Source organism: Dermacentor andersoni, chromosome 7 (assembly GCF_023375885.2).
Source record: "Dermacentor andersoni chromosome 7, qqDerAnde1_hic_scaffold, whole genome shotgun sequence".
In the NCBI taxonomy this organism is placed as follows: Eukaryota; Metazoa; Arthropoda; class Arachnida; order Ixodida; family Ixodidae; genus Dermacentor; species Dermacentor andersoni.
In genome coordinates this window covers 179,859,216-179,882,417 of record NC_092820.1, presented here as the reverse complement: position 1 = coordinate 179,882,417, position 23,202 = coordinate 179,859,216, and the positions used below count along the sequence as shown (strand labels likewise).

Here is a 23,202-nt window from a genome sequence, read left to right as displayed (position 1 = left end):
ATACGGCTGCTGCGGAGCTGCGATGCTGGCTATTAAGAACTTGGTACATATCGTATGTGAATAGACATTGATTCACCCGGAGTTATTGTATCTGCCTTGTCTAGAGAGGTTGTACGAGGTTGACGAAACCGAAACCGGTGCCGAGCGCGCCCGGACTACATTCCGCACGAATACAGCCATGTGCAAAAGCTCAGCCCCCGTAGCTTTAGCTTCATAGCCAAAAAAGGCTGTCCGTGCTCCCGCGCTTCGATCTAGTCGGACCCGAGCTGTATTCTGGATGGCGGACGGGAATGCCGTGCCTGCAGCGGTGACGAAACGTAAAGCGCTGGCCATGGCAACGAAGCGAGCAATTTTGACGAAACTGTCTCAAGGTGCTAAAAACTGGGAGTTGGTGAAGAAGTACAACGTGTTGAAATCAACCATTTCGACGGTTCTAAAGAACAAGGAAAAGATCGCCAACTCTGACGCCGACTCGAAGAACAGAAAGCGCCTGGACAAAGGACGCGTTGCTTAAGTGGTTCGTCGACGCACGGGCTCGCAACATTCCGATAAGTGGACCAATGATGCTGGGCAAAGCCAAAAACATTGCTTTTCTGCTACATTTTCCTGGCTTCTCCCAGGCAATGGCTGGCTACATCGATTCAAATTGCGGCATGGGCTTGTTTTTAAATCGATCGTCGGCGAGGCGGCTTCGGTAAGTGAGCAAGACGTTGCCGCTTTGTTTGTAAGAAACAGAGCCATTATTGCAAGCTACGCGGAGCAGGACGTGTATAACACAGAAAAAACTGCGTTATTTTGTCAGATGCTGCCGGACAAGACGAACGCCACGAAAGGCGACTCATGCGCTGGCGGTCAAGCACAGTAAAGTGCGCGTTACAGTATACTTCTGTGCACTAATATAGATGGCAGCGACCGGCGCGTGCCCTTTGTAAACGGAAAATCAAAGAAGCCGCGTTGCTTACGGAGCTATGTACCCGTGCGCTATAGGCACAATACTAAGCCGTGGATGACGCGCGATTTATTCGCAGAGTGGCCGGGCGAGCTTGACCGCGACATGCAGAGGCAAGGCAGGCGCGTGCTGCTCGTCCTCGACTACTGCTCAGCACACCACGTCTGACGGCAGTTACTCTACTTTTCTTGCCGCCCAATACCACTTGGAAAGTGCAGTCGCTTGATTTGGGAATAATATGCGCATTTAAGGCATCCTATAGGCGCCGCATTGTGGAGCGCTTGCTCATTGCTTTTGACCGCCCGGCCGCCGACTTGCCGCTTCGAGTTTCACTATATTCAGCCGTTGAGATGGCGAAGGAGGCCTAGGCGTAGGTGACGGCCGGGCGGAAGTGACGGCCGCTTCGGTGCGGAACTGTTTCCGCAAGACCAGCTTCGTCGACGCATTGCCTGACGCCTAGCCTGATGCTTCCGAATCAGTCCGGAGACGATTTGTGGCAGGGCGTCGTCGACTCCGCCATGGGGGGCCACGACACTGGTTGGTATGACCATTTCTGATGAAGACGCTGATATCGCGGAACCGTACACAGATATCGTTTGCGAAGTGCGGGCGGAGAGCGACGCGGAGTAATCGGATGACGATGAAACTTCGGAACCAACCCATAAGCGCACCTGTAGCAATGGGCTACATAGAGGGGCTCAGGCAACTTGTGTGTGCCAAGGACCTCGGCGAAGAGCAGGCCTCTGCTCTAAATACACTGGAGACCGCCGTCGTCGGATTTGCACTGCGGAAACAGACGATCATCACGGACTTCATTGCAAGAAAATAAATTTTGTGTTTTGACTACCCACTTTTTTAAAGTTGTAGGAACAAGGAACTTCAGCATATACTGAACAGACGCCGCGTGACGCTCAGGTTCGTTATAAGCGGGCTCGAGCGTATTTAACAGATTCTACCTGTGGTATGTCTTGAAGGTGGTATGACAACGAGATGTGCACTGTGTCATGTATAGGAAAGACGAGAATAGCACATTTGCTGGCATTGAGTAAAAACTGATTAACATCTGATGACCTCTCCAGAGCGCAAAGGTAAGTTTGCAGTCATTGGTATAGCGTGTGAATGTCGTTTGCAGACGCGAAAAACGCAAAACCGTCTGCATAAGCATAAGTTGTTATAAGTTGTTGCTTATTGATGAAAGGGAGTGTGCTCATGAGAATATTAAAAAGCACCGGAGGAAAGCCTTGGGGTACGCCTCTCGTTTGTTTATACCTAGAAGAAGAAAGGCCGCTTTTGTAGCAATATAATTCTCTTTTACCTAAAAATAAGTGAAACCACGCTACTACATACCAAGGAACACCACATGATATTAACCGATTCATCAATACAGTGTGCTCCACGGTACCGTAAGCTTTAGCGATATCGAGCGTCAATAAGGCGTCAATCAATATCGAGCGTCAATAATCATAGGAAGAAGTTTATAGGTTGTTCGAAAGGTATAGTGTATAAGATTCCCCTGAAATGTGGTAGGTCTTATATAGGACAGACTGGTAGATGTATCAACGTTAGGTTACAAGAACACAGCAATAAAGTTCGCAAAGGGCGGGAAGGCTTCCTAGGGGTTCACTGCGCACAATGCGGCTGCGTCCCAATTTTTGAGGAGACGACCATCTTGGCTAGGCATCCCAATGAAACTACTAGAATTATCATTGAAGCAGCAGCGATTGCCGATGACGACTCGGTTAGTAAGCCATCTATCGCACTAACAGAAAAAGAACTGGGTTTCCTGAGATCGCACATGCGCTCTCGTTCATTTTAGGTAAAATTCTGAATGCATTCTCATGTCGGGTTGTTGCTTCTAGAGGGCGCTTTTGTCTTGGTGTTTTAGGGTATATATGTTTGGTTCTGAAAAATAAAAATCAGTTGGCAGACAGCGCTTGTCTACGTCGTCCTTTTTGTCCTCCGTCTATGTTTGCGCTGTAAGTGACGAGTTATACCATGGAATTCCAACTAGCCCGTAGTCAGACCTTGCGTCAATAAGGCAGCGTATTGCTTATGACGTCGAGCGAGTTGTATTCGGCTTTCTAAGTCGACGTGGGCATGCCAGAGGGTGCAGCCGGCCCTGAAACCAATCTGGCAGGGACTAAGAATGGAATTATCATTAATAAATTTCATGATACGAAGGTGAAGAAGCCCTTCAATTAATTTTACCACGTTTGATGTAAGTGAAATGTGCCTAATGTTCTCCAGTATATACCCTCCTCCTTCTTTCTTAAGCATGCTTATTACTTTGGCAAGCTCCCACTGCAACAGAATCCAAGCATTTTTAATTGAATAATTTACCAGGTCTAAAACAACGTTAGGCAATTCCTGTAACAATATCTTTAATATTCCAACTGTGACTCTGTCAGGGCCAGGGGCTATATTCGGCAAGCGTAGTGCAGTCTCATTTAGCTCAGATAGAGAAATTGGAGTGAAGCGATCCGATTGATCTAATGCAAAATGATTAGTGGGAAGCCGGGCTGTAAACCGATTTTCTAAGCCTTTCGCAATCTCTGCAAGGGAAGCGCTTAATTCTTGCTGGGTCAAAACAATCTAGTCTAATCCTAAGGGTAGCACCTTCCTAGTACGAAGAAATGCGAATAGAGCACACTTATCTTTTTGAGTTTGATTGATAACCGTAATACCTAATATCATATTCATCTTTGGCTCGATTAACAGTACGCTTAAATACACTAGCGTGAAGCTGAGAATTCTTCCAATTTGTCGGGCACTGATTATGCAGAAGCATTTTACAAGCGGCTTTTCTTTTTCTATGGTCCCGCATACACTCATCAATCCACCAACGACAAGAGGTGCTTTTAGCCGAAGGAATGATAAATTCAGCTTGCTTGCGGGAACCCACTAGAACTGAGCACATGGTTGGAGCGATTTCCTTATCATTGCCATTGGCAAGTTTCGAAACTTCTGAATGCAAGGAAGTCTTAAATTTATGTGCACGCCTGGTATTCTAAAGATGTAATTGTACAACTGCTTTCGAATGACACAGGAAGATGATCACTCTTAGTTGCTGAGCCAACCGCTAACCACGACGAAACATTGATGCCAGCCCTACAAAATGTTAAATCTAACACCAAATGGAAGTGACCTCTCGCAGATGTTACTTGTCCTGGGTTCTGATATGAAAGGTGACTATCAATAGTTCACTCCCTTAGTCACTTACCACACAAATCTGTTTTTAGCCCCCACGACACGTGATGCGAATTAAAATCCCCTGATAACAAAATTTCTTTTCTACAGGCAGCCACAGTCCTATCAAGTTGAAGCGTACTTTGCACACCGGTGGGGAAATTAGCATTTGTAATTGAAAGTGAATGTTACCCTGGGAGACATAAATCTATTGCCAAAATTTCGCAGTCGGTGTCCATAATTTGAAAATATATGTTTGCCTTGTGACAAATTTTACTGGAAACAAGTATCAGTAATCTTCCACCACGCGCCTGTCGATCTAATCGGAAAGACCGAAAACATTCCAAATGAAAATTTTCATCTGGTGAAAGCCAAGTGTCTTGAAGAAGTATGTCATGTGAGATATGTTGATTAGATAGGCAAGATAAATCTGTTAAAGCTGAAAATATGGAGCGACAGTTTCCTTGCAGTACTTTCAACTGGCCAATGGTGTTGATCAGACAGCAGTGACAACTGGCACCTTTAGAATACTTTCTTTAATCATAGGAGATGGCTGACTCTTTCTTTATTTTGGTTTCATAATCGTAGAAATTGGGGATCCCATGCGTTTGGGAGCTCGACTGTCAAGTTCTATATCTGTGACACAAAAGATGTAATAAGAGGACTCATCCTCACATGGTTGGACTAGCGGAGTAGTGCCTGTCGACTGATCTACAAATGTAGAAGGCGTCTCTATCTCGTTGCTAGGCGTTCGAGGTGTGGCGTTACATTAGATACTGAGGATTGCATCGTTGTCTTAGTGGCCTTTATTATTTGTATCATATGACTGGAAATGATTTGCGCTAAGCAATCTGATAGGCTGGATATCAATTTATCCACAGCTTTAGCCATTGCTTTTTCCAGAGCAGAGTCAATTGCTTCCGAGATATTAAGATCCATGCTTGGAGTGTTGCGCGCTGCAACACCAGAGTATCCGAAGGTCCTGTCTTTAATAACTGCAATTGCATCTCTTCGGGAGCAGCGACGGCTGTCTATTGTTTCAAGAATTTGTATTTCTTGAGCGCGAGCTGAGCAGTTCGAATAGTCTGCTGGGTGTGCTCCCCCACAGAGGCAGCACTTTTGAGATTGAGCGGAGCATTCACTTGAAGAATGACCTTCTCCACAGGTGCGGCAACGCATGCTCGACTTACATCCTCTTCAACAATTCTGACACTGGATTGGTCGTGACGCGAGTGGTTCTACACGGAACACAAGAGGCAACACCTTTATTTCTGAGGGACATGATGTGCCCACAAACGTTGCGATTACTGATTCAGTCGGATCCTCGTGTTATTTACAAGCCGATTGCAACGGTAAATATCAATGACGCCTGCTGCGGAGAGCTTGTCCAGTGTTTCAGGTGGACTTAAGCGGGAGTCTACGCCCCGTATAAGACGCTTAATGCACGCAAAATGTGGCGGGATAAAAGTAGTCACCGGTGTGGAAGCAAATGAAGTGTATTTCTGTAGGTCTTCAACACAGGTCTGGTCGGGTGACCGACACACTATACCTCCCGTCTGAACGCTCGTACGTCAGTGATGGTTTCGAAGTGATTGGACATGGTCTTAAGTTCCTTATGGACAGCTTGTGGGTTTGTGAGCCTAATGAAACCTCCATTGGTAGGCATAAGCGCGAAAGGAATGGTGCTGACGCCACAGCGAAACAATAAATCTAAAGGCAATTCATTAGGTGGCAGGGATACTGAGCAAGCGGATCGCGCCTGGCCAGGAAAATTGGCCTACATCAGCCCAATGCGGCTGATGCAAGGAATGCAAATAAATCAGGGAGTAAAGTAAGGTTAGTGAGACACCCGTAACCACACGATACTCAGCCAAAACACTACTGCAGGTCAACGAAGCTTCAGGAGGCACCGATCAGCTTTCGGTCCACCGTGGCCAGTGCTCTGGAACCGGCTAGAACAGTGAGCATGCAATCGAAGCATGTACTTCATCTTCTTTTCTTTATTGTCCCCACGCGACTTCCTTCTTCTAATTGCATAAACGACACTCGTCTCGTAGCGCAGATGCTTTAATCTGCTACTCTCTCTCTACAAAATAAAAAAAAGATACTTGACAAATTAGATACAACTCGTGGACGGAAAGTTACGTCAAATCATGTGTTATTTGTGCACCTTTGGGCTTCCATTATGCGACATATACTACGTTTCAGTCGTGAGCGCAAGCGGTGCACTGCGGTCGCCGGTCGCAAAAACGTATAATTCCGCTCATTTGTTGGTATATAAGCTACGCACTGCAACGCCTTTCACGTAACAAATATTTAACTTATTGTGACAAAAACGCGTGAGACAATGTTACGCGTGATTACGTGGCACATACCTCTTTCAAATGTGGCGCACCATTTTTTGGCAGCGAGTGCGAGGACTGCGAGGAGTCTCTCTAGCCTTCTTAGCGTTGCCGATGTATGGAAAACGGCGCAAAGAACAGAGGATGGGTTCTCGGTTTCGGGATGAGCAAAAGAAAAAAAGGTCACGCTTGCACCGTCTGGAAGGTAGGAAGGACGAGAAGGGTGATGGAAAGGAGGAGCTGCCCCATAAGCCTGAGGCGAGGGTGAGGCTAAGTGACGTCAGTGCCACTCCTGCGTTTTGCTCCTGCTCCATGTGTTTGTTCCACGCGACTTTGTTTCTTTTTTTTGTCATCTAATTGTTCCTTAAAGAAAAACAAACATGCTTTGAACGGTAAAATTAACATGAACACTAATCATACTTTCACAGTTTAATTTGTGTTTCCTTGGGAAAGAACGACTAAATATGGGCGGACGAAATAATGATCAATATCCCTCATGTTGAATAAAAAGCGTGATTTGGCTGTGATATTTGATCGAGAGAAATAGCGGCTGAAAGCTGAAAATCTTCTATCAAGGGTGTTACAATAAAGAACAGGTCACTGTACATTCTGTATGCAAATCGCTGCTCATGTCTCACAACTTTCGCTATATCGCAAGTGGTATAAGTATTATAGTGTGAAAAACGCAGACGCAGAAACCCACATCCCCAAGACAGACACCATCCGTGGTACGCGTGTTGCTACTGCTGTGAGGTTGACGCATGCGATGCTAGGATTAAGGCTGCTTGGGGAGATGACATAGCGCCATTTGAAGAAAACAAGTCGTAGCAGAGCTTTTGTTTGAGTTAATTGTTCAGACACACTGATTTAACTATTGTGGCACGGAAAGCAAACACAAAAAAATGCACATCGACTAGACGGACGTTGCAATATTAGTTTATCTAAACAACAGGGCCAAACAAAAGATCTGCTGCATCAGAACATTTTCTTCACAGTAGATGCGGTCCTCCCATGTTGTATACCAGCGAAAAAAATGGCGAAATGGCTCGATGGCCATAGTACACTCACTGTCTGCGTCCTGGATGGAACCCGTGAAGCCGGTGATGGTCGTGGATGCGGGACAGGGCGGGTTCGGAGGTCCGGCACATTCCGACTGCACGTAATGTTTCCTGCGGACCCGACGCTTAAATGAGTGCACTGTGACCGACTTGAAATGGATTCGCTCTGAGTCGACGCAAATAAAAATTCAGCTTCAAAAACTCAAACAGCGCAAGAACATCCCACAGCTTCAAGACAGAAAACGGCAAGAGCTCGTGAGGGTGCATTAATAAGAGAGTGACTTGAATTCTACAATGTGGAAATTAACTCTAAAGTGAGTAGCCAAAATGTTATTAAGTGGAAGTCGAAGAGAGTGACTTTCAGCTTTGAGGGAATAAGTGAGTGACTTCAATTACGCGATTGAAACATATAGCCTTTAAGTCAACAGTCAACATTTTAATCAGTGAAAGTTAAATAATCAACAAGTTCATCGGTGATGAAGCAACAACCATCTCGAAAAGTATAAAAGTTTGTGAAAAAGGTGAAAGAGATTTTTATATTCGCAGTACTTTCTTCAAACGTCGACAGTCACATTAGCATACGCTAAAGAGGGTGAAGGCCAAAGCCTGCGCGCTCACGAGACATTAATTAAATTACTTGACATTTTCATCCTCATGCGTTGTTACTTCCTATTGTTTTCTCCCACTAAAGGTCGTGGGTTCGAGTGCCTTAATTACTATATCCTAATTATCAGTGTCTTAATTACATTCGCCATAGTTAACACCAAAGGCTGCGGGTTCGACTCCTATCAAAGCTTGTGTGTTCGAGTGCCTTAATTAAATGTGCCTTAATTAACACCAAAGGTAGTGAATTCAACTGCCAACGAGCCGGCTTTAACAGCACGCATACACTCTAAAGAAAAAAAAAACCTTCACTTTAATTTGTGTTTTGTGCGAACCAAGTTTCTAGCGCGAAGTATATCTTTCGCGAAGTATATCTGCTCGCACCGCACTCTTTCGATGCGGTGCGAGCAGAGCCGAGATTTTGAAACATTCTATGCCTATTCCATTGATTTTCGCGTTTCATGCGTGGTCATAGCGGCGCTTCGGCCGCGTTATCAATGGGCTTTTGTTATGGGTGCGATCAGTCGGCCTTCAGATACGGATAATAAGTGTGGCGTAGAAATATGAGGAAGAAATAGCTGCGAAGCCGAGAAACCTGCTGTTGGTGCTCCTTCCGTATTATTATCAAGTTGATGCGCTGTCTCTGAGTTTGCGACAGGTAAAGCAGTCGATTTTAATCAGCTGATTTGAGGTGCGGCTTTATGATGCGGGTGGGAACGCAGTCACGTGGTATTTTTCATTATTCGTGGAGTTTCTTTACCAGTCGAAAAAATATGTAGGCAATTAGTACGTGGCTGAAACACCGCAGTTAGATGTCATTTAGTTGTGCCTACAAATGCCTCATTAACACTTCGATAATTACGACAGTACTTATCGAGTTAGATAATGAATTATAATTGCCTAATTAAATCTCAGTAACGAAAATATTACTGGCGGCTGCTCCACTGTACTGGAAACAATATGCACTAGTTTTCTTCTAGTAACGCAACTGCTCTTTGCTTTAAGTACTGGTGGATGACAGTTGGGGCACCCTATATAATTCACTCAGTGACTGAATGAGACCAAGCCGGATTCACTCAAAATCATAATCAACAGCAGCCATGCGCGGCAGCGCTTATACTCGGATTCACAGAAAGAAAAACCAAAGAGCTACTGCAGTTTCTCTGGAATGGCGAAGCAGTATTAGTGATAGCGAGGTATACACGAAGTATACAACGTATATAGCGAAGAAAGAATATTATACCATCGAGAGACGCCAGATTCTTGGTGGTGCAAGAGGACTCAGGCTGTGAAATTGAACTGTTTCCTGCTATGATGTCTTGTATATACTCCTATAAGGCCGTCACTTCAGTGAAGAATTGTTCGAGGTGACACGAAGTTTCTTCAAGTGCAACGGTTATTCAAAGTTTATCTATCTATCTATACATGAAAATCAGGCCTCTCGGCTAACCCTTTCCTTCTCTCTCTCTCCACACACACGCACACACGCACACACACACACACACACACACACACACACACACACACACACACACACATATATATATATATATATATATATATATATAGAGAGAGAGAGAGAGAGAGAGGGTTAGCCGAGGGGCCCGATTTTTATGCATCATATCGTGAGAAGCCAAAGATTCTCATGATATATACATATATGGGGGTTCGGAAAGCTGGTCGGGCCTCAGCCTAAACTTAAGCTTACAGCGCAAACCACTAAGACGAACCACAAAAGGACGATGCGACACACAGCAGCGCCAATGTGTGTCGTATCTTCCTTTTGTGGTTCGCCTTAGGTGTTTGCGCTGTAAGTTTAAGTTCAGAATTATGTACCAACTAGGCCCAAATGAAGTTTTACAAGAGATCTTACTGAAATTTCTCAGCCTCCCATCCCGGAAAAATTTAAAATTAAAACTTTCCACCTATAGCGCAACGCACATGCTTTTATTCTGATTGTACGTGCCTTTAATCAGCATCACAACATGGAAGAGTGGAATATGAATGCATTTTCATCAATAAATCAACAATGAAACCGTAGCGCTCTAAAAGCATTTTCTTAAACTATAAAGGCTGATTTTGAAGAAATCTCAATGTCATCCTAACAAAAGCACAAAGTGCTGTCAATACTATGCGAATGGTGGCTCATCAATATTCAACACAGCCATAGCACAACCGACGTTCAATTAGGTTTCACTGGCAAATATTGAAGAGTTCTCAACACTTGCCTAAATAATATTTCAACGAACGCATAATGGTCTTTTCAATGCGCAATAAACTTCTATTATGTCTCACATACATTAATGAGCTTAATGATTAATTAAAATCGTTGCTTAATAATTAATTATCTTAATTAGTGATTGCTTGTTTGTTGACGGTTCCATAATATACCGTAACCTTATGGCTCACGCAGATCATCTCTTACTACAACAGGACCTTGACAACATCACATTCTGGTGATCGCAGTGGCAAATGACAGTTAACACTGACAAATGCAAGCTAATGACGTTAAGCCGAAAGCAGTCGAACTCGACTTACACGTACTCTCTTAAAGGGACACTAAAGGCAAATATCAAGTCAAGCTAAAGTTATAGATTAGTGCTCGAGAATCTCTAAGGCGTCAATACTATCGCGAACAAAGCCTTAATAATCGAGAAATTCAGGTACATGCGGGACATGAGTAGAGACTACCCCGTGACAGTCAAGTACTTGCCCACTGACGAAGGCACTCTTCAGTTAAATTCTGTCACTAGTACTGAACCACTCGTTGCAAAAAATATCCTTGTATTGTATTATAAGACGAAATCAAATGCTAGTTGTCCAATTCTGTTTCAATTCTAGAAAAAAAGACTCATTGAAATTACCATTGACAACAACGCGGGCGGTCGAAAGGTTTCGTTATCGCTCGACTCCGCGCCGTCCACGCTTTCGCGTTTCAGTATTTTCGTTATCGCATAGTGCTGCGCTGGTTTCGCTGGCTCGAGAAACTCGCACAAACTGCAAGTAGCAGAGAATTGAACTTCCATATGAAGTCGCGGGATGCCCGAACGGTCTACGCCGCTTGACCAAAAAGCAGCTACAGCGGCGAATCCACCGGAGTCTTGGCTCGGTACCGCCGTCTGTCGGGCGCTGTTTTACTCACCGACGGCAGAAAAGTGTGGTGATGGCGTATGCAACGCCGCCACTCCCCCGGTTGGATTGCGGGAGAGTTGAATTTCGAAAAAGGTATTCGCACGCTTCAGGTGCAAAATTATCGTAAACTAAGTCTTTTATTAGCACAAAAGTGCTGCGAGGTTTCTGGAACGGTATTTAAGCGGTCCACGTCGAGTTAGCGTTTGCCTTTAGTGTAGCTTTAACAATGACTCTATACTGGTAACGCCCTACTACAAGTACCTTGGCATTAACTTCACTTCTAATCTTTCCTGGTCAACACACATTGAAAAATTACTGCTACGGCTTCGCGCACACTAGGATACCTGAAACGTAATCTTCATGCGGCGCCTTCCTTAACACGTAAACTAGCATACCAGACATTCGTTCGTCCACAACTAGAATACGGATCATCTATCTGGTCACCTCACCAAGCCTATCTTATCAACTTACTGGAATCTATAGAAAACCGCGCTGTACGTTTTATCGCTCGATAATATAACCTACACTCCAGTGTGACTAACATGAAGACTTAGTAATCTCTGTCTTCCTTGGAATCACGCAGGAAGATAGCCATTCTCTGTTTATTGCATAAAACAGTCTACAGCGCGCACGCAAATACCTTGCCACTATCAAAAACACATCGCATATCTCGAGGGCTTCATAATCAACATAGTTTTACTAGTCTTTTTGGTCGCACACAAGCCCTTAACGCATATGCGCTTCCACGTGCAATTAGTCAGTGGAATGACATCCTTGATGATGTCGTCTGTATTCATGATAATGTGACATTTATAAATAAAATACTAACCAGCTATGACTGTTTTTGCCAACCATATCATCACTTGAAATCATGTTTGTACATTTTATAATGATGTCAGTAGGCTTATGAAAATTTCTGTAATACATACCAAGTTTTTTATTATTACAATGTTATACCCATGTTACACCATATCTACCACATTTTACCATTGTATAACAGCTGGTTTAATTTCTTTTGTTTGTTTCTGCGTTCTTGTTAACAATTATTGTCGAGTCCCGCTCACATAATACTCCTACATGGGGTCTGTGAGGTATTTGTAAATAAAATAAACGGTTTCTAGCTCAATGAGCTTTCAATATAGTTTCAGTGGCCAATATTCAAGAGGTATCAACGCTTATATCAATGATATTTCAACAAACGCACAATATGTTCTCAATACTTATTCAACATTGACCAATCACATTTGAACATTTTCGAAATAATTTTTTGTACGGGAGAATTTAGGGCGGTTGCGCTAAAAGTACGCATGCCGGTTAAAAGTAGATAATAGACCAAGAAGGAGTGCAGCTAGCATTGGTTGAAAGCACACTTACCCGATATACAGCAATACAACAATTAGTAGGAGTAGCGTGAAGCTCAGGATGAATATGATAAGGCTTTTGTCCGATTTTTCTGTTGGGAACAAAAAAGAGAAGAAGAAATATAGAAAACAATTAGCAGGGTACGATACACCGAAGTACAACAGCAACAATGATCAGAGAGCACGAATATTTACTATATTTACAGACTTTTGGGCTAACTGGTCTGATACAATTATTGAGACTATAGAGCTTAGGTGACGCGGAAAAGGCGGGGCGGGGCGCCCGTCCTTGTCGTTTGTTCTTGCCCGCGTCACCTAACCACTATGGTCCCATAATTGTTTACTACGATGTTGTTCATAACACCTGAAAGCTAACAAAGCACTTACCCATGGTTCACAAAAATTGGCGAAAACATGAGAGGTACTGAACACTCCTATTCAGCGTATTAGCCGCTAGAAGCCCCGTTACCCATAATCGATTCGGTCACTCTTACCGATTCGACACTACGTGGAGCACTAGAGCAGATAGCGGCGAGCTTCCCTTATATATATGTATACTTACTGGCCGGGCCGCGACTGTCTCCTTAGCAACGATCTGAAATGCAACCAACGCCTCACGTGACTCAAGAGGCACATTCACTTCTCGGTAGCGCATCGCCTGACACACTGACTACTCTCCAAGTTCCGCTTAACACTGTCTGAATGCATCAATGCTAATGCAAGAATTCCCTGAAGCGGGGTGCCTTCTCAGTACCGCGTCACCTGGCACAGTGATCGGGATGTACATTTTGCCTATAGCAACGTTTAGCGTACACCCAATGCTTAGCGTAATCCAAGAGTCACGCCTGTTTTCCCAACAGCTGACTCTAATTCCGACGGATGTTCACAACACGACGGGGCTGTTTGGCGCAGATAGAGCTGAGAGAGGATATTGATGAGTTAACAGTCAGCAAGTAGGCGAAATGAACAGGGCTAGACGTGACGCAAAAGTACAGGTACACCTCACGTGTGACGAAGGTAGCAACATTTTTCTCAGTAACTCGTCGCCCGCCTTCGATGTCAATTGAAATTCCTAGTAGAAGCAAGACGACATGGTGCGAGTTGCACGAATTCGAGAACGAAAGGTTCATTCGAAACCTGATGGGACATAGGGAAAGCGGTAAAAGGTAGGTACATGGAAGGCAATGGAAAAAATGACGCCTATATTTGCAAGTGTAATGAGTCAAGTGGCGTGGAAGGAAAGAAAACGGAGAGCGACATGCACGATGGCAGAGAAAGGAAAGGCGTACGGACGATAGTTTCAAGGATAGGGTAATGTGAGGCTTATGGGAAAACAAGCGCGAATAAAAGGAAGGATAAATCGTGGGGCAAAACGACGTAGAGGATAAAAAATGTTAAGCAGTGGTGAGGAGAGCGTGGGGCAATTAGAAAAGGGAAACGCCTAGAAAAAACTACGCACTGGGTAAGGAAAGTTGGAGAGTGGGGAGAACAACGTAGGGAAGGGTAAGGAAGAGTACGGCCTGAGGATAGAGAATGCGGAGAGTAAAGAAAGCGTACAGGGAAAACGACGTAGAAGATGAAGTTTAAGACGTGGTGAGAGCAATGTGCAGGTTACGAAAAGGTAAAATGCGTGGGGAACGATGCGCAATAAAGGCTAAAAGTACGGCGTGAGAAAGACAAAGCTGGCCGTAGAGAAGAGTGAGGTGCGTTGAAAACAACCCAGCGCCTGCAACTTATACAAAGTAACTTGACGGCGACTGCTATCTGTACCTTATGTACCACCTGTTGTTTTGTTTGTTTATTTCTCAAGCGGTGCGCGTTGGCAACGAAGCGACAGTGTCGTTGTCGTCGGCGATGGCACGCAAATAGGGGAGAGCAACTGCACTAAAGGGAGAAAACGACGGGTACCAAACTTGGAGAAACGAGCTTTAAGCTAGTTAGCTTGTACGTGGCGGAAATCCGGCAAAAGTAAAAAAGGTTTCCGAGCGAGCGAGCGAGAGAGAGAGAGAGAGAGAGAGAGAGAGAGAGAGAGAGAGAGAGAGAGCCCGTGTGCGCGCCCGTCGAAGCTACCCAAGCAGAAGCAGCAGGATCAGGTACGCGGCCGCAGTAGCTGCCGCTCGCCCCTGGAAATCGATAGTCCTGCTTTACCAGGAAGCTCTTCGGTCGACGGCGGACGTTTCAGGGAACGCCAGGCAATATCGACGAGTGAGCCGCAGAAAGCCATAGCTGTGAGAGCGGCACAAAAAAGAAGAAAGATATATAAAAGAAATAAAAGGTGGCGCAAGTGAGAGGAAGCGGCCGTTTCAAGCACGGAATAGTGAAGGAAATGAAAAGAGAATAGGGTAGGAGCGGAAAAAGGCAAAAAGAAGAAAAAAGGAAAACAAGTTTACGGGGAAATCACCTAGGGCGTCGGCTACAGAAGAGAATGCGCTTTCGCGAGAAATCTCAAGGGACAAATCAGGGGTGAATGAAGTCTCGTGTTCTGCCCGAACAAGCGTGAGATAAGGAAAATGGAACACGAAAATTCAGGGAGATGGCAGAAAAAGGACAGAACAGGGACTTCAAAAATAAGAAAACAAAAACAAAATCAGAGAACTACGCGTAGAATGGGGATTTGAAGCGGAGCCGATAACGAGAACAAGGCCAAACAACGTAAGGAATTGGGTAGAAAATTTTTTTAAACAAACCCGAAATGTTGGATAAAGAAGTGCGATTGAAAGAATGAAGGTCCGTGTTTGTGTGTGCATAGTGCGAGATCAAACGGCGAATAGATGAATAATACAGGAAGAGAAAAGACAGCACGGACGAAAGGCCGACCTGCATGGACGAAGTAGAGGTGGTGGGGTGGTGTGGCGTAGGACGAAAGAGCTATGTGGCTCGCCAGTCGGGCCAAGTACGCGTTTCGGACCCGCGCGGCACTCGCTCTACATGGGCGCGAATACCTCGTGTAGAGCGTGAATGGGCACGTAAACGTTTCGGGAGGACGTGCTTTTCTGGCCGCTACCGCTGCTGCTGCCGCCGGCTTCGCTGTGGAGGGCGTGGCTGGACGACGAGCACCCAGGCCAGTTTGTTTCGATGGCCCCGTTCAGAGACCCCTACTCGGTCGCGTATCTCATGCAAATTTTTTTTTGTACGTGAGAAGTATTTTGCTTATGTTTGTGCATGTGTGTGTGTGTGTGTGTGGGCTTGCGTGAGGGAGTGTGCACGTGAGAAAGAGAGACAGGGAGGATGGGAAAGGAGCCTTTACAAATTCAAGACGTCGTTTTTTACAATGTCCTTCCCATTGAAGAATTTTCCTTTCAGTTTCTTTATTCCACTGCTATTTTACTCCCTTCTACTTCACACGTGCACGCACGTATTGTTTCATCTGTATTTGCCAATGAATTATCTCTTCCCTATCGTTTGCTCGTTCATTCCTTCCCCATTTTTTTCTACGTGAATGGTCGATACCAGGAATTTTGTGATTCATTGGCGGCGCTGGCATCGCCGCAGGCCACTGAAGTTGCTACAAAGTAAATATACCTGGTAGCGAAGCTTCCATAGGAGCCCATACGTTCAAAAAATGGCGGTTCATCGGCGGTTCATGGGGCTTAGCGCGATCTGTATTTGGTGGGAACACTTCCGGCAGAAGAAAAAATAGTGTGACGCCATATCCGTTAAAAGCAAACGTGACGTCATTTTGTTTTCGAAGGCGCTAAATTTGTTTTGTTGGCCTGCCTTTGGAGCTATATATTCAAATGCCCCGGCATTCGACTTCATGGGCGTTTCCAGCTATCAGCGCGGAAAGCGATGCAGGAAAAGACCAGCCGTAGGGTTGTCGAAATCGCACCCCTGCACAGAACATACTTTCTTTGGAGGCCGGCGAAAGCTTTAGGTGTAGAGTGCTGATCCTATCGTCAGATGCCAAGCCCGTCGGCCAGCGCAGTCGCACGAAAACAACCAATTATCTGGCGGTCGTAACTCCCTACTTTTGACTGAACAGGTTAAGAAGCGATGAAGCTACCCGCGTCACCAAATTCAGACAAACTTCGACAAGCAAAAAATGAACAACCTGTGAGGGGGGCGTATTTCAACAGGTGAAGTTTACGAGCGCGCCTTTCTGCACATTTGAAGAGCTGCATTGCATTGCGAGGGATAGTGGCGTTGGTGGCGTCAACGCCCCCTGTAACGATGGGCTCTGAAAAGAAATGTATTTATTAATAATAAATAATTCAATAAACTTCTATTTTCTTAACTGGTCACGAATATATACGATTGAGCAGGAATTTTATCTTCGTTGAATGAATCTGTTTCTCCCTTAAATTAAAAAAAAGCGCGTTTTTCTTTCCCAATGTTTGTTCCCTCCAAACATAGTGGCGCTTCAATCGCTGCTCCCATAACGCCCTTTGCTGATGTCGGTGAAAATTTGTATTGAACCGCTTTTCGCCCGAAGCTTCGCGACCTATTTGGATCGACCTTGGTTGCTATTCGATGATGATCATTATCAACGTGTCGTTAAACAAACAATAAAATCAAAATTTTACGAAATATGAAAGTAAAGAAGGCACCTGTTCTGGTTTCTTTGACCTAGCACATTTTGCATTGGGATATTAGCGCTCCAACAGGCAATGTCATTCCGAGATTGTGGGTGTTTATTTTTATTTGATAGTACGTTGATTGTTAAGAACGGCCAGCTGCAGTGCAAGTTTGCCACCCACTTACGACTATAGGCGGCAACATCCCGGCGCTGTTAAGAACGGCGAGCTGTAGTGCAAGATTGCCACCCACTTACGACTATGACGGCAACATACCGGGAGCGTCGCCGCCAACTTCTAGCGACAGTCTGACTAAACCGACTTTGTGACGGAATGAGTTCGGCGGGCCAACTATTGTTCGCAAACTCCCCAACGCGCTACCCGGAACGACTCCGAGTTCTACGGGGCCCTCTGACGTCGGTTCCGGACCTTCGAACGTGTGTGCTTTTGTGCGTGTAGACCGTCTTACGGAGAGGCGGCTAGTTTGCGATCAACAAACGAACGTTCGCGTCGCCTTGTATCGCGGGAGGACCGAGTGTTTAAAAACTGCTGTTGTGCGGATGCTCGACACACTTTTCTTAAGCAGTCATGTTGGACTGAGACATTCTCTCTCAAGCAGTCATGTTAGACTGATGTACTTTCTCAAACAGTCATGTTAGACTGATATAAATACTGTAAATAAACTCATATTCCTCGTTCTTGATGAGAAGCAGTCCTTCCCTTCATCAACGTCCTCAGCGTGGATAAGTTGGACGTCGGCATGGGCCAGCTAGCTTCTAATTCATGCCCGACTACAATCTTGACAACGGATCACGAGCGATGGGATTGAGCCCCCAATCCTGACAACTGGCTGACAGCGGTGAGATGGATTTTGCGACGTGGCGCTGTGACTGCGGTGAGTGCTTGGTTCTTGCTTTGACTCTCTAGGCTTCATTTTGTAATTGTTCTCTTTAGAACAGTAGGGAAGCTAGATTGTTGAGTGTTAGCTAGGTTGTGTTTTCCTAGCTAGATTTAGAGAGCAGGATCAAGGCAGTAAAGCAGCAATCATGGAGTTAAGGACACTGCTGAGAGACGAGTTGTTGATTGTTGGTGAGGAACTGGGCCTAGATGTACGCAAGGAAATGCTAAAATCAGAATTGTTGGAGCTAATTTCCAATTCGGCCAGTGAGGAAGAAATTGAAATGGGATTGGAACTTCTCAAAAAGAGGGAGAAACGGGAAAGAGAAAGAGAAGAACGGGAGAGATAGGAACGCGATAAAGATCTCGAGTTAAGAAAAATGCAACTGGAACTTGAAAGCAAACGTTTGGAGTTGTCTGAAGGAAGTGAAGGCGCTCTGGGACGATCAAGTGAGGCAGAATCGTACCGCATGGACAGGCTATTAAAGCCATTTGAGGTCGGGACCGACATAGGCTTGTTCCTAAGCAATTTTGAAAGGACTTGCGCGAATATGAACTTCAGCCCGAGTACATGGCCCCAGCGGTTGCTGTCTATGTTGCCGTGTGAAGCGGCGGAAGTAATCGCCAGACTGAGTGCACAGGATGCATATGATTATGCGAAGGTTAAGGCTAGTCTCTTGAAGAAATACCGCCTTTCAGCCGAAGCTTTTCGGCAAAGGTTTAGGAGCACAGGCAAGAAAGATAGCGAGGGATATCCGGAGTTTGCATATAGCTTAAAGGCCAACCTAGTCGAGTGGCTTAAAAGCGCGGAAGCGTACGACAGCAGAGACATGATCATTGAATGCATGTGTCTAGAGCAGTTTTACAAAACCATCCCGCAAGCTGTGAAACTGTGGGTGCAAGAAAGAGGGAATGTAAACACTGTGGAAAGGGCGGCTGAATTAGCCGAAGAGTACGCAACCCGTAGAAAGTTGAACGCCGAGGACGGAAACTTGGACGGTCGAAATGGACCGCGGAAACCATTTCCGTTCAAAAGGGGTTCGCAGACTAGACGATCAGAGCCTGTAGACATGGCGGAAAAGGCAGCAGAAAAGAGCGAGGAGAAACTTAACGGAGAAATCGCACAAAAAGAACAGAAAAGAAAATTCGAATCTTGTAGACCAATTCGCTGTTACAAATGCCACAAACTGGGACATATAGCTGTAAACTGCGGGAAGCCTAGCGTAGTTTTCTCCTACGTGGAGGAAAAAGACGAGAATATGGAACTTTTAAGTCCATATCTTCACGACCTGCAAGTTAATGGCAAACCATGCCGAGTGCTAAGAGACAGTGCCGCCACGATGGGCATTGTCCATCCGTCTTACGTGACGGTAGATGACTTCACCGGAGAAGTAGCATGGATAAAACAGGTTGTAGAAGAACACAGCGTGTGTCTGCCCATGGCCAAAGTCAAAATCAGTGGACCATTCGGGGAGCTAGAGACTGAGGCTGCAGTTTCCAAATTTTTGTCACTGCAATATCCTTACATCTTCTCGAATCGTTCGAATCAGTTACTGCGTGACAAAGGGCTCAAACTGGGAGAGGGCATAGTACAGGCGCTGACCCGAGGCCAAGCTCGTAAGATCGCAGCGCTTTCGGCTGAAAATGCACAAGCTCCTCCAGCGGAAGCAGAAAAGGGGATAACTTCAATACCCGAATCCGAGCTAGGCCCGAGGGACAAAACAGTTGAGGAGAGCCTGCCAGCTGACCAGCTCAATGAGAGCGTAGCACTAGAGTGTCAAAGTTCTAGCCTGCAGGAAGAGCAAGCTGACGCACTGACAAGCGAGAGAGGGTCGTTATTATCACCGGCCTCAAAGAACTTTGATCAGCTCTTACGTGTGGATAGAGAGTCACTGGCAGCCGAGCAAAAGAATGATGAGAGCTTACATGACACAGCTAAAGAAGGCATTGCTAGGCGCAACGTGACGATACATGAGAGAGGAGGATGGTTGTATCGGCACTACAGAGATCGAAAGGGTAGGATTTTAGATCAGTTAGTCGTACCTACTAAGCACAGGGACGACCTTTTGAGTCTCTGTCATGGAAATGGGTGGTCCGGCCACGTAGACAAACAAATCAAAGGAAAGATTGCTTATGGAATACTACTGGCCTGGCTGTTTCAAAGACGTAGAAAACTTTGTAAGATCAGGCGACGCCTGCCAGCGTTCTGGTAAACCAGGAGAGACATGGAAAGCTCCACTGAAGGTAGTGCCCTTAATAACAGAGCCTTTCAGACGACTTGTAATAGACACGGTAGGGCCTCTTCCAAAACCAAAATCGGGCTACAGGTATTTGTTTACCATGCTGTGCCCGGCTACCAAGTTTCCAGAAGCAATCCCTTTGAAAGAGCTCAGTTCCACCGAAGTAGTAGACGCGCTTTTGAGTGTTTGCACGAGTTGGGTTTCCAGCCGAAATTCAGGCAGATAAAGGGTCAGTATTCACGAGCGCACTGACTTCCACATTCTTGCAAAAGTGCGGGGTAAAGTTAATACACAGTTCTGTCTATCACCCTCAGTCAAACAGTGTAGAGAGGTGGCATTCGGTGCTTAAGCGAGTTTTGCGTGCGCTCTGTTACGAGCACACGGATGACTGGGAGAACTGTCTGCCGGCAACATTGTTTGCTTTGCGAACGGTTCCACATGAAGAGACAGGGTTCTCACCAGCAGAACTAGTGTATGGGAGGACACTCCGTTCTCCACTGAGAATGTTAAGAGAGATGTGGGAGGAAAGAGGGGAGAGTCCAACAGTGGTTGAATACGTGCTAAATTTGCTGGAACGGCTAAGCGCAACCCAAGAACTAGTCGGAAAGAACATGGGAATAGCTCAAAAGAACGCCAAATTATATTACGACAAGAATGCGAGGCTTCGTACGTTTAACGCCGGAGACCACGTAATGATCCTCAAACCTTCAAGAAAGAACAAGCTTGAAGTTCACTGGGACGGGCCCGTTAAAGTGTTGCACAAACTTTCAGATACTAACTATGCTCTGAAAATGCCCGGTCACAGGAAGGAAGTGAAGATATATCACTGTAATTTGATGAAGCCGTATGTAGAGCGGAGCGGAGTCGTTAACTATACCATCAAAGAGCAGGATGGCACTAGTACCAAGTTTAAGGAGTATAGGGCGACCTCCAACTCTGAAATCGGCCTAGAAGAAGTAGTAGAACACTCGGTAAGCTCGCACGCTCTAAGACCCGAGCAGCTAGATGAGCTAAAGGGGTGTTAGGGGAACATATCGACAGGTTCAGCGATCGGCCAGGTAGAACCGAACTAATAACGCATGAAATAGAGCTGACATCAACCGTACCAATACGATCAAAGCCTTAGAGGGTGTCTCCAAGACAGAGAGAGATTATGGAGGCAGAGATCCAGAGCATGCTAGATTTGGGAGTTATTGAGCCCGCTGAGAGTGACTACACGTCACCGCTAATACTGGTAGAAACCCCTAACAAGGACCCTCGTCCGTGTGTTGACTACAGGAAGTTAAATGCCATCACTAGGGATCAGCTGTACCCGATACCCAACATTGAGGAACGAATTGAAAGAGTTAGCGCTGCTAAATACATTTCAACTATAGATCTCGTGCGGGGGTAGTGGCAAGTTCCCCTTTCAGAAAGTGCCAGCCGCTATGCCGCATTCATCTCACTTGTAGGCACTTTTCGCCCTCTCGCACTCAGCTTCGGGCTGAAGAACGCGCCGTTTAGCTTCTCTAAGTTAATGGATATTGTCCTAAAGACTTGCAGGAGTTCGCCTTGCCCTATCTTGATGATGTAGCAATTTTTTCGGACAGCTGGAAACAACACGTATCGCACCTCAAACAGGTGTTCTCACGGTTGAGGGAAGCCGGCTTAACGATGAAAGCGGAAAAGTGTAGGTTTCGTTGTTCGAAGGTTACTTATCTGGGCCATGTTGTCGGTCAGGGCATGAGACGGCCGGCCGAGCTGAAAATAGCTACGATTGGATAATTTTCTCAGCCGAGCACGAGAACAGACCTTCGTTCATTTTTGGGAATTGTGGGGTACTATCAACGGTACATTCCGAATTACTCGCAAATGGCAAGTCCATTAACGGACGCCCTCCGAAAGGTAGCCCCGAGTAACGTACACTGGGATAAGGACAAAGAGAACGCTTTCCAAAGTTTGAAAACGCTATTGGTTTCTCGTCCTGTGCTTCGCGCGCCAGACTACACAAAGGAATTCATAGTTCAATGCGACGCAAGCCACAGAGGTATGGGCGTGGTACTTAGTCAGGTCGGCGACGATAACGAGGAGCATCCTATCCTCTATGCCAGCCGTAAACTAAATGTAAGAGAGGAAGCCTACAGCGCTTCAGAGAAGGAATGCGCTTGTTTAGTTTGGGCCGCCCAGAAGTTGTCGTGTTACTTGTACGGAGCGAAGTTCATCTTCGAGACTGACCACTGTCCTCTGACGTGGCTCAATCAAATGTCACACAAGAACGGCCGCTTGCTCCGATGGAGCCTCACTCTCCAAGTGTACAACTTCTCCGTTAGATATAAGAAGGGAAAGTTGCATAGCAATGCGGATGGTTTGAGCAGGCTAATTTGAATTCTGCGTTTGAGGGTCCGGCCTAAATTTTATGGTTACTAGTGTTAAATGTTTTTAAGCCAAGAAGATCTCCTCTCACTTAGCAGGATTCCCTCCATGTTTGCTGAATTTGTCAGCACGAAATCGTTTCAGAAATTGGCATAGCGAAATGCAGCATTTTCTTTTGTTTCTGCACTTATGTTTTCTTTTTGAAGCCTAGCAGGTCTAAGGTGAGAGCCAATGTACGTCATCTCGGCGCCGAGCCGTGTTGTGGGGTTCATTTTGCAGTTGCCTGTCCTTGTTGGATTTTATGGGGCGGTGACATCAATACGCAAGTGGTCGCTGCGAGCCAAGGCATCAATCACCGCCTGACCACCAGCCGTTCTCTTCCTGCCCAGTGCTTGTCAGCGCTAGACAGTGGAGATTTTTCGGGCCATGGAGGCGCTGTTAAGAACGGCCAGCTGCAGTGCCAGTTTGCCACCCACTTACGACTATAGGCAGCAACATCCCGTTGCTGTTAAGAACGGCGAGCTGCAGTGCAAGATTGCCACCCACTTACGACTATGACGGCAACATG

At 45.8% G+C, this 23,202-nt stretch overlaps 1 protein-coding gene across 4 annotated transcripts in view; it reads right to left on the bottom strand.

Annotated features, from left to right (window-relative positions):
- LOC126533193 (uncharacterized) overlaps positions 1 to 23,202 on the bottom strand; it is a 344,485-nt gene that overhangs the window by 105,481 nt on the left and 215,802 nt on the right. For all 4 annotated transcript variants that reach the window (XM_055071630.2, XM_050180468.3, XM_055071631.2 and 1 more), the window contains 2 exons: positions 12,645 to 12,723; positions 7,546 to 7,646 (listed from right to left, as the gene is read on the bottom strand). In XM_055071630.2, the coding sequence (XP_054927605.1) occupies positions 7,546 to 7,646; positions 12,645 to 12,723 (180 nt within the window). The remainder of the gene's footprint in view (positions 1 to 7,545; positions 7,647 to 12,644; positions 12,724 to 23,202) is intronic.